We start from the raw sequence: 12,770 nt of genomic DNA, 5'->3' as shown, positions 1-12,770 counted from the left end.
AAAATATAAAGCACAAGCACCAAATGCCTCAACTTTGCAATCCAAATGCTAAAATCACATAGCTACTTAAATGTATTGTCACAATTCTTTCAAATTCCCCTCAAATCTTACAAATCAGTCCAAAAAAGTGGATCCACCTTCAGACCAAGATTTAAAAAAAGATATCTCAGAATTAGTGACCAAAGGAGAAGAGAAATGAACAATGGGGTGACCTTATAGAGGTTTACAAAATTATGAGGAGCATAGATAGGATAAACAAACAAAGTCTTTTCCCTGGGGTCGGGGATCCAGAACTGGAGGGCACAGGTTTAGGGTGAGAGGGGAAAGATACAAAAGAGACCTAAGGGGCAACTTTTTCATGCAGAGGGTGGTACGCGTATGGAATGAGCTGCCAGAGGATGTGGTGGAGGCTGGTACAATTACAATATTTAAGAGGCATTTGGATGGGTATTTGAATAGGAAGGGCTTGGAGGAATATGGGCCGGGTGCTGGTAGGTGGGACTAGATTGGGTTGGGATATCTGGTCGGCATGGACGGGTTGGACCGAAGGGTCCGTTTCCATGCTGTACATATCTATGACTAAGAAAAAAGGTTGGGTTTGAGAAATTCAGGAGATTGAAAGGTCATCAGTCTCCAATATATGAAGTGTTGGAGGAAATGACTTCTGCGATACTGAACGCATAGACAGGCATCTTGCAAAATTCCACACATTCTGGACTGGCAGTGCCTACTGTTAAGTTGCAAATATCACACCCCAATTTCACAGGTTAAGGAGAAAGAAAGCAGGGAAATTATACATGAGATGGGGTGGTGTTGCTACAATGTGTAAAGAAGAACATAAGTGGATGCTGCAATTGACTGAGCATAATCAGCATTGACTTGTGAACAAGAAAGCTGATGTAAATAAACCTATTCAGAGTTCAGTGAGGATATGACTAGGGCTTTTGGTGGACATAGCATTCTTGAAGTTTCAAAAGACTGGATAAAGTAGATTGGCAAGGAGAAATTAAAGCTGGACTGCAGAACAGCAGTGAGTATCTGAAAGAGGAGATTGACAGATTTCTCAATGCCAGTAACAGATAGGGAACCTGTGTGTGTGTACGCATGTGCATTGGGGGTGGGGGGGGGGGGGGGGGGGGGGGGGAGATGAGTTGAATGTGAAGCTCACCCATGATTGTACTGAATGGCAGAGCAAGCTCAGTGGACTGAATTGCCTACTCCTGCTGGTGTTCCAAATACACTTAGCCTTATATAGAAATCCTATGGATGTTAAGACTAGATTAGATGCCCTATAGTGTGCAAACAGGTCCTTCGGCTCAACAAGTCCAGACCAACCATCTGAAGAGTAACACCCCCAACTAATGCACTTAACAACGGTGGACAACGTAGCATGGCCAATTCACCTGACCTGCACATCTTTGGAATGTGGGAGGAAACCAGGGTACCTGGAGGAAACCCACAGGGAGAATGTGCAAACTCCACAGAGACAGTCACCCAGGCTAGAATCGAACCTGGGACCCTGACACTGAGCCACCATGCTGACTGATACAAGCAACTAAATTAAAACGTACTGATATTCTGCTCAAAGTTTGACAACAACTGCTGACCAGTATGAAGTTTGGACTGTGGAGCAAGTCAGCATCATTATTCAGCCAACTCAGGCAGCAGACCTGCATTAGAATGGTGGAAGTGGCTGAAGACACAAACCAGCAACAAAGAACCACTTCAATCTTTTTCTCTACTCGTCAGAGTCAAAGTGTGACATCAGAGGAAAACAGCTAAGTGAGTTGTGGCTATTTCTTCCACATCTTATTGGATTTTTTTTAAGATTTGGATTAGATTAGATTCCCTACAGTGTGGAAACAGGCTCTTTACCCCAACCAGTCCACACCAACCCTCCCAGATCCATTTCCCTCTGACTAATTGACCTAACACTATGGGCAGTTTAGCTTGGTCGATTCAGCTGACCTGCACACCTTTGGACTGTGGGAGCAAATAGGAGCACCCGGAGGAAACCCACGCAGACACAGGGAAAAATGGTCATACGATGACAGATAAGGCAGCAGAGTAACCAGGACTGGAAACACAATATATAGTGCAACGAAGAGAGGGTAGCACTGCAAACAATGGAAAACTTCAGTAAGTTGGAATATTGGTGCAATTCTCTGTTTCCTCTTGAAGGAGTGTCTCGGATCAGAGGAGATAATCTCAGACTAAGAAGTCACCCTGTTAAGACAGAGGAGGAGGATTTTCCTTCCCTCTAAGAGGGTGGCAACTCAGTGGACTTCTTTACAGCATAGGGTTGTGTCAACTGGAACATGAGATGTCTATTGCAGCCTTTCATCGACTTAACCAGTCAGGGGTTAAATCAGGGATGTGGAGTTGAGGAATATCGGTTCTGCAACATCTCAGTGAATGGCAAAGCAGACTCAATAGCCCAAATATTCTACTTTTGATCTTATGGTTACAGTCAATTTTATGATGATGATGTGGAATCAGTTTGGGTGAAAATAAAAGACAGCAACAGAATGAAGTCATAGCAGAAGCTGTCTTCCTGTTCCCAAAAGAAATGCCTTACTATTAGACAAAGCATCAGTAAATAATGGAGGCATGCAAAAAAAAAAGGAAAATTGTCATGGTGCTTTTCAACTGCATATTGACTGGGCAAATCAGATGTGCTAGGTTAACACAGTAGTTGCAGCCGTGGTCTGCTTCAGCAACTGTTTCTTTTGAGTGTTATAACACAGAACCTCTCTGGGAACAGTCTATGTTTGATCTAGAAACGTGCATTACATAATGTGTAATGAGGTAGAATTACTAACATGTCTTTTAGTTAAGGATCGCCGAAGAGGAGCAATCGCAACATGGCAGAATTTCAAATTCTGTTGGAGGGAGGGCAACTCAGTTCTCAAACAGGTATCTATCACTTCACTGAAGATAATTGAGGATGTATGAAGACAGACTGCCCATAGTGGCTGGGATAAATAGATTAAGGGGAAGGTTAGTATATGTGCAGTTGCAGACATTTAACCAGACATTTCATTACACTCAGCTAAAAAGGTTTCAATGGGAAGATGGTCATGAAGATCAGGCAAACAGGCAGCATACAAAGTGGTAAAAACCAAACGGTAGGCCAGAGGACTGGGAATCTTTTTTTCTCTGCTAAAGAGAAACAATGCAAGCAGGAACACTAGTGAAAGTCTTAAATTCTCTGCCTGCAAGAGTTGTGGACACGATGTCGTATTTTCGACAACAGATAGACATATTTGAGAAATATCAGGGGGTTGAGACTGATGATGGATTGGAATGAAGGAAAAGTTGAGGCCTGAGCAGATCAGCCATAATCTTCTGAATGGTATGGTAAGCTTAAGGGCTTGAATGGTCTACTCCTGTACATCTTTCTTATCTTTTGTCAGTACAAAAGTTATCTACACCATTTAAAATGATCACATAAACAGTGAATGTCAACAGATTCTAAGTTTAAAAAAACAAGCTTGAAGCTAAAATAAGTTATATTTGTTTCTGATGAAGATCAACACTGTTTCAATTATGGATAGTATTCTCTAAATATAGTTCACATGCAATAATGTGACTCGCCATAACAATTTCAGTTCAAATCTCAAAGCTGCAAACCAAGATCGATGGCAAAAGCCAGAGTCAAAGCGAGGAAGAGAGAGCAATCACTTTTCTGAGCAAGTTAAATATAAAACTGTCAGGTGGATCCATTTAAAACCAAGCACTCTCTCTGCTTCTTTTACATAAGTTCTGGGACGATACAACGTGCAAAACAAAGCTCGAACTCTTGATCCTTCCCAATTCTCAAGCAGTGCATTTCGTGCTGAAGATATTAACTCTCAAAAAGCAAATTGAACATGCATTCACTAAAGCAGAACTTTCAATTACGAAGTCTCCTCCTTTTATGAAATGCAAGAGAAAACAAAGACAAGTCACTGAAGTTTGATTGAGGTATCCTTTTACACGTGTCCATAAATTTCGTGTTTATCCAAGAGATCGGGAGCAGATGAAACACAGACAAGAGAAAGAAGTTGACACAACAAGTGTTACTACGTGCAACTAGAAAAATAACTAAATTTGGATAATAGAAGTAGAGAAACTGCACATTGCATTTGCAAAGCCCCACACAGTAATCTGAACACACTTTGTCGCATGATTTAAGGAAATCTGTTCAAACAGAACATCTGTTTCATTAATGCCCCATGTGAAAGTAATCTGACTTGTCTGGTCTCCATGTCAATTCCTGACCAAAGTAATGTGACTGACGCTTAACAGCCCTCAAATATCTTTTCAAGACATTCACTTGAAGGGCAAGTCGGGATGAGGCACAATTGCTGACTAGCAATGGCTGCATTCCGTGAGAAAAGTGACAAAGTGTACAAAAAAATGGAAATGGCGTTTCAACTCATTATCTAGAAGGATTTAACACAAAAACGCTTGTTAGAAACAAAAGTGTTCAATGCCTTACTGTAAACAGATGATTCACAATGCATTTAATCCTTGTTTCAATTTATTGCCTACGCTTTTTTAAAAAATTTAAGTTTGTCAGCAGTCATAAGCAAAGTTCACAGTTCAGTGCCTCTCAAGTCCAGTGTACATTCAATATTGTTTGAACAAGTTATTAAGTCTAGCCTCAATTTTGATTTGCTCAGCTCACAACAAAAATAGCCTTAAACAAGCATAAACTCCAGCCAGAATTTGTCAAATACATAACTCGACTAATTGTGCTTCCTGTTACTCACAGATATAGTAACATAGGTGAGGAACAGATGCACGCTTGAATAAATATCCAAAGGTTGGTGTCTGAGTTGCAGTACTCCACTTTTGCCATCCCAAAGTCAGTAATGTGACATCCATCTTAATATTGAGATGCAGTGAATGTCAAGGTGCTTCTAGATTTGTTGAGTAAATCCAACAGGTAGTTATTTAACTACACTTTTAAATGTGAATTATGACAGAATTGCTCTGGCACTGAAAGTGAGTTACAAATATGGACCCTCATTCCTTCAGAAATTGCAGTCTAATCCCATGCTTGTTCATTAAGAGTGACAGTCTGTGTAGTTTTGGTTTGCACTGCAGCTTTCCAAACTGTCCCATCAGCATGCGAGCGAGTGACATGTAAACAGTGTTATCAGTATGCTGACTGGCTCACTTTTCACAAATAAGCAATATCAGTTCCTTTCAAGCTTTTCCACTTCAACCACAACTGAGATCAGTTGATTCAAGCTAGATCATTTTGCCATGTTGCAATCCATGTTAACTGAAAGGGGTGCCCTCTCTTTTGCTGCTGATTTCATGAAATACGCCATGAGTGCTAGTTAAAAATAAAGAAAAGAACGTGGCCATTAAAATACTGTTCGTAGCATTGTTACCACTGAGTATACATTCAATCCTCAATATCTTATGATTTGCTGTCTGAAGATTAGGTACTCAAGAAATCAGCCCCAGACCTGACTTTTTCTTCTCACTGACTCATGGTACATTCAAGAATTGCAGGCGAGTAGCAGCACAATGTCTGTAGCCCAATACCCTCATGGATAACAAGGATTTAGTGAGGTGAGCACACTGGTATTACAATAACTTGTCTGCAACAGAATTTAAGTAAATGTAAGCACATTAAAACTAGCAGCTCACAAAAAGATGCTGAGGACTCAATCAAATCAATTACAAAAGTGCTGTCACTGACATTAATTTTACTGCATTTTCCCCAACATATTTCTGAACGCATTTTAATTTGGTGTGCTTCAAAACAATGGCAGTAATCCTGGAATTGCTGAAATTGGATAACTCTCAATCATAGGCATGAACAGCCTCAATATTCCTTTTGGAGTACCAATGGTGTCAACCTCACAAATGATGTGAAATTGGTAAATTTCTAAAAACATCACAACTAACCCTCCAACTCCATTTTGACCGTATCATGTAAAGCCAAACAGGAACAAAGGAGTCAACATGCAACTGTCCAGCAACATGCAACTGTCCAGGCTTCCAAAAAAAGCAGGTTCAGACATTGTCATATTAGACTTGAAACGATTGCTGATGCGCTCTTCACAGGTCTGTTGACTTCCTCCAGCACTTGGTTTATATCTCAGATTGCCAACATCCAGCACACTGCATTTATTTCAGTTAATTCAATCTTTTGATATATAGTTTTAAATGTTAAACAGATAAAAGTAGCAGACAAAACAGATAAATAGCACAGTTGCACTTTTTTTTGTGCTGCAAAGTGCTTTCTCCTAAACAGCCAGCATATTCAGTATATTAAGTCCTGCCATTGTGATTCATTTCGGTGATGGAAAGTTACCTGCATGGTCAGTTGCATCATTTAAATGTGGATGGTATAAATAACCATAGTCTGAATTGATTATGTATTTTAGAGTGCTTAATATTTTGACAAAAATAGCAAACGTATGATTCTTTGTGCCTCACCATATTGTTTTGCTGCATGACATTGTGGGTAGAGTTGAGGTGGGGCGGTTGGTGTTAGTGTTAGTGAGAAAATTCAAACATAAAAGAGACACCAAACAAAATAATGCATCTTTTCTTTACTTGGATGGAATGTTAATGTTGCTAGGGAGGCCAGAACTTGTTACACATGAACCCAGTGGCTCACTCAGTGATTTCATAGGGCTGTTTAAGAGGGCAAGCAGATTTTATTTCGAGCTTACTAATAAACTAGTTTTCTCTAAACAACAAAATAGTTTCATAGTCACCAACAGAAGCGTAATTATGATCGGCAGGTCAAAAATCCCAAACATGTTTGGCAAGTGTTTTAAATACAACCTAAAACTCTGGAAGTGAAGTTCCACCAACTATCTTGGTGAAATGTGAATTCTTATGCTCTGGCCTCTAGATTCTCAGTAGGTTATCTCTATCGCATTTCCAACGCCCCTCCAAGTCCCTCCTCCCTACCTTTTGTCTTAGCCTCTGGACACACTTTCCTTATTCCTGAAGAAGAGCTCACGCCCGAAACGTCGATTCTCCTGCTCTTTGGATGCTGCCTGACCTGCTGCGCTTTTCCAGCAACACATTTTTAGCTCTAGATTCTCAGCTCAAAACACTATTATCTCTCCTTAAATAGACAAGAGTTTGGCCTTGATGTAATATTTTATTTTGTACATTTCCATTTCTTCGCACAGAAATTCAAAGGCTCCATTCTATCTACAAAGTGGCTCATGGAGAAAATATTGTGTCTGACGAACATTTTAGCCCATTAGGTAAATGACCTATTCAAAAGCAGAACAACATTTGTCAAAAGGTTCCTTAAAAACAAAATGTTGTACAGAGAAGCAATTTAAAAGTTAAGTACAGGTTCACAATCCTTTATCTGAAATTCCAAAATCCGAAATTGTTTTCATGAGGTGTACAGCATCATTTAACTGCACACCCAACCAAACCAAATCACTCAGATGTGACGTGGCTGTGTTGTCGAGTACTGACAGGCTTCAACTGCGCCTCAGTGCTCGTACTATTGACACTCTCCTCTGCTATGAGGTAACTTTTTTGATTTCCCTGTGAAAATGTATTTATTACAAATTCCGAAAAGTTCCAAATTCCGAAAAACAATTGGCCCCAAGGATTTTGGATAAAGGATTGTGTACCTGTAGTACCCTAGAAAGCTGTGAGAAACAATTGCTGGGCCCCTTGCTGAAATGTTTATATCATCCACGAGGTCTAGAGATTCTACCATGCCTAGAAACATGGCATTCCAACCGTAATTCTATCAAAAAACACATTGACTTGAACCCCATTTCCCACCCTGAGAAAAAGAACTGGAAATAACACCACCAGAAGAAATTACATCACAACCCAAGGATATCTGAACACAAATAGAAAGCCTGTCATTAACACCAGTGCTTCACCAGAGGCTCACTGATGTTACCGAGTATGGTGACAAAACTTCTGAAAACTAACCTTCCAGCTCAGTGAACAAACTTACCTTCAGTCAGGAGGGTGGCTAACATCATAACACTATTTAAGAAAGGTGGTAAGGAAAAGCCAGGGATCTACAGAACAGTGAGCCTGACATCGATGGTGGGCAACTTATTGGAGGGAATCCCGAGGGGTAGAAAGTATATGTATTTGGAAAGGCAAGGACTGATTGGGGTAGTCAACATGGCTTTGTGCATGGGAAATCATGTCTCATTAATTTGATTGAGTTTTTTTTTGAAGAAGTAACAAAAAGAATTGATGAGGGCAGAGTGATGGACGATCTACACAGACCCCACTCAAGCATTTGACAAGGTTCCTCCTGGTCAACTGGTTAGCAAATTTACATCACATGGTGAGAACTGGCCAATGCATACCGAACTGGCTTGAAGGTTGAAGACAGAGGGTGATGGGAGAGGGTTGCTTTTCAGACTTGAGGTCTGTGACCAGTGGTGTTCCACAAAGACCTGTGCTAGGTCCACTGCTTTTCATAATTTACATAAATGATTTGGATGTGAACATCGGTAGTACAGTCAGTACATTTGCAGATGGCACCAAAATTGGAAGTATAGTGGACAGCGAAGGAGGTCACCTCAGATTACAATGGGATCTTAATCAGATCGGCCAATGGGCTGAAAAATGGCAGATGGAGTTTAATTCACATAAATGGGAGGTGCTACATTTTGGAAAGGCAAATCAAGGTAGGACATATACCCTTAAAGGTACTGGGGAGTGTTTCTGAACAAAGAGATCTTGGAGTGCAGGTTCATAGTTCCTTGAAAGTCGAGTCGCAGGGAGACAGGGTATGAAGGAAGCATGGCATGTTTTCCTTTATTGATAAGAGCACCAAGTATAGGAGTTGGGAGGTCATGTTGCGGCTGTACGGACCACTCATTAGAGCAAATTGGAATTCTAAGCACAATTCTGGTCTCCCTCCTATCGGAAAGAAAGTCGGAAACTTCAAAGGGTTCCGAAAAGATTTACAAGAATGTTGCCAGGAATGGAGGGTTTGAGCTATTGGAAAAGGCTGAATAGACTGGGACAGTTTTCCCTGGAGCAGAGGCTGAGATGTGACCTGATAGACGTTTATACGGTCATGAGGAGCATGGATAGGGTAAATAGACAAGATATTTTCCCTAGGTTGGGGGGGAGTCGAGAACTAGAGGGAATAGATTTAGGGTGAGATGGGGGAAAAATTTAAAAAGGGACCTAAAGGGGCAACTTTTTCACGCAGTGTGAGACACATGTATGGAATGAGCTGCCAAAAGAAGTGGAGGAGGGTGGTATAATTACAACATTTGAAAGGCATCTAGATAGATTATTGAATATCAAGGATTTCAGAGGGATATGGGCCAAGTGCTGGCAAATGGCAGTAGATGAGATCAAGATATCTGGTTGGCGTGGACAAGTTGGACTGAAGGTTATTTTCATGCTGTACCTCTCTATGACTCTATTTAATAGTCAGGATTTCTTAACTGCACTCTGGCAGTGGGCTTGTGAAATTGAGGACGCTCCCTTCAAAACCTCAAATTCTTTCCAACTGAAACAAGCTCCAGCATGTCTTATTGCAGATATACACAGAAGTTTATTATATTTCTTGATAACAAGTTACGTATTTTAAAAGGCAATTCTTGCATCAAATGAATTAGATCTGTTGCAATCCTTGAGACCAGTTTTGGTTATTTAAAACAGTACACTTTTGTAGAAATGCATCCACACACGTGACTTTGTTACTCAGAACTTAATTTCAGTTTAAAACTTGGAACAGCTGGCACCTCAAAGGTATTCCACCCTTCATGTCTGATCTTAAACACCATCTTTTTTTGTTTATTCACATATCGGATTTGGACATCGGTAGCTTCATGTCCATCCTTAGCTACCCTGGCGAAGGTGGTGTCAAGCTGTCCTGTTGAATGGCTGAAATCCATTTATGTACGAACATTCACAATGCCATGAGTGAGAGCTCCAGGATTTTAACCCAGCCACACTGAAAGTTAGCATATCGAGTAATTTGGAATGAAACTTGCAGGTGGTAGCACTCCTATGTATTGCCTGCCCTTGCCCTTCTAGATGATAATGTTTGGAAGGTGCTGTCTTCAGAGACTTGAGTTTTTTAATCTTGGAGGTAATACTCACTGACTGTTGGAGGAGACTACATGGAATATTTGTGGATGCATGCCCATCAACTGCTTTGGTCTGGTCAATATCAAGCTTCTTGGGTATCATTGGAACTACACTAATCCAGCCAATGGGAATTAATTCATGATATTCTTGACTTGGATCTTATTAACAAAGGCTAGAAGAAGATTGGACTTGAGCTCCTGGCCTTTGACCTGCTCTTATAGTCACAGTATTTATATGGCTACACCAGTTTATCTTCAATGGCAAACTTCAGAATGTTGACAGTAAGGGGAAATTCAGCGACGAGAATGCTATTCGATGCCTAAGGTTATATTCTATATTGTTGGAAATGGTCATGGGCTGACACTCCAGTGTGCTAATGTCTACCTATCTTCAATCTAAACATTTTTGCTGAGTCAGTACAGACCAATTTCCTCCTCTATTTAACCCGACCTAACATCAACAGATTGAGACTAGAATTATAAATTTCCATTCACCATTACACAAAACGATCCTGGCTATGTTTCTTGAATGGAACAGCATTTGTTTACTTTCCTTGTTTCAGGCCATTTTAAAAATCCAAAATTGCCCATTAACAATTGAAAACTGTCCCAGCCCTTTCTTCAACATAAATTTAATGCAAAAAAAATACAAACTGCTATGTGCTTGAACAAAGCATAACTTGAGACAACGATCATCCACTGATGACTTCACAGCTAAGTTCAGATATTTTAGTTAATTAAAACGCAGGTTAAAAGAACTTTACAGCAGGAACTGCTGGAGTACAGGGCCTCTTTCCTGTACTGTATTTACACGAATAACTGAATTGGGGCGGAGGGCGAAGAGAAGGCTGATATATCCCTTCCAGATCACCAACTCGAGATGGAAATGGAGTAATTATTGTTCCAAGGGTTGGGACTCTTGGGTTAGTTTTCTTTTTGTGTGAAGGCCGAAGCCTCCTGTGCTGCAGCGGGGCCTCTGTTCTCTCCTACCTTCTTCTTCTCCATGTTCCGCACTTTCTTGTCGATGACATTGAGGACCTGTCTCAGGGCTTCATTCTGCGGCTGTGTCGCCTGTCCCTGGCCGGCCTGGGCACTCACCGCTGCGGCAGTGGAGGCCACGGCGGCGGCGGCCTCGGCTCCGGCGGCGGAAGACGATCGCGACTCGGCCGCTTTTGTGGCGGTGGCTGCGGGCATTTTCTCTCCTTCTCCTGGGGGAGCGGCTCAGCTTCGTTTAAAGGTGGTGGTCTTTGGTGGTGGGGGGCGGGGAGTGAAGGAGGAGATTGGGGGGGGGGGGGGGAACCCAGCGGCAAGAAGCGAGATACAAACCGGGAGAGCAAACGGCGGCGGGGAGGGGGGTGGGGGCAGGGAATAAAGTTGTGAGTCTGATTGAAAAGGGAAAAAGGTGAAGAGACGCGGCCGCTTCTCTCTCCGCGCGACACCAGCAGCACCGCCGAGACTGAGGGCGGGGGCGCGCCGCGAGAGTGCGCCTTGCGCCCCCGACAAAGGACCCGGGCCTGGGCTGGCCGCAGCGCGCCTGCCTGGCCGCCGCTTTCACACCTTCCACGACACGCACATTGATGAGAGTGACGCCATTTGTCCGCTGGAAATTGGATTATTATTTCCCGATGACTCACGAGATTCCAGAAAATCTTTCCGACGTTATTTCGGAGATTGGAAAAGGACTCTTAGCAGCAGCAAAAGTGGGAGATCAGATTCGGGTCCCTATTGACTATAGGAACATAAGTTTTTTTTCATATTGTCGGCCACCTCCAACATTGGTATGTTTATTCAGACAAAAATAAAAGTGTGGAGCTTTGAAACAGAATTTGGACCGAGAATCTGCCGCGATACAAACTTGTTACAGAAAACCAAAGCACAAATAAACTTTTGGGCCTAGTTGAGGGCTTAAGATGTCCCTTTTATTAGATCCCCCTCAGCCCCCAGACTCCCTGAACAGTGAGACATGGGCATTTCTGGTATTGATTATCTAAAAAAGATAACCAGGAGAATTAAACAATATCAAAACATTATAATTTTTCTGAACGTGCATGAGGGGTTTTTGGGCACGTGAATCAACACCTGGGAAACGCTGTACATTTGGAATAATGAAACTGTTTGACGATCTTACTCAGGATATATTCAAGTAGAAAATACTTTTAATACTGTTCAATAAGAGGAAGGTCTTAAGCCCTCAACCTGACTCAAAACTTACTTTTGCTTTGGTTTTCTGTAACAGTTTTGAATAGCAGATTCCAGTCACACTTTTTTTGGGTCTGAATAAAAATACCGATTTTAGAAGTGGCCAACAAAACAAAAACTATATTCTTATCGCCAAACACACAAACAAAATAAAGTCGTCTGTACTTCAAAATGGACTACCATAAAAGTTAAAATCACCACAGTCCCAAACTGTAAAGCTGCTCTCATTAATTGGTAGTGAGTTTAACCTGAGAATCATCAGGTGAGGGGTAAAGTTGTGAAGGCTGAGAAGACTATCAATACAATTAATACAATGATCATATTTTGCCTTCGATAAATTCAAAGGGTCCTGGATGTATCTTATCTATTGAGATTTCTTCCCCTGCCTGAAATGTTCAGGGTTTAAAAGGGGATTCCAGCAGTTCAGATACCTTCACCCATGGGCAAGAGACCCCATTGACCACCAATAAAAGTAAAAGTATTCAGAATAGCAACCCAGATGCC

General features: G+C 41.5%; 1 protein-coding gene across 1 annotated transcript in view; it reads right to left on the bottom strand.

Annotated features, from left to right (window-relative positions):
• The window catches only part of caprin1b (cell cycle associated protein 1b), a 101,695-nt gene extending 90,149 nt beyond the window's left edge, over positions 1-11,546 (bottom strand). Inside the window, exon 1 of the mRNA XM_060839074.1 lies at positions 11,058-11,546. Within this exon, the coding sequence (XP_060695057.1) occupies positions 11,058-11,261 (204 nt within the window). The 5' untranslated portion in view covers positions 11,262-11,546. The remainder of the gene's footprint in view (positions 1-11,057) is intronic.
• Positions 11,547-12,770: the final 1,224 nt, after the last annotated feature.

The sequence above is a fragment of the Hemiscyllium ocellatum genome, chromosome 18 (genome assembly GCF_020745735.1).
Source record: "Hemiscyllium ocellatum isolate sHemOce1 chromosome 18, sHemOce1.pat.X.cur, whole genome shotgun sequence".
Lineage (NCBI taxonomy): Eukaryota > Metazoa > Chordata > Chondrichthyes > Orectolobiformes > Hemiscylliidae > Hemiscyllium > Hemiscyllium ocellatum.
This window is presented reverse-complemented; position numbering and strand designations above follow the sequence as displayed.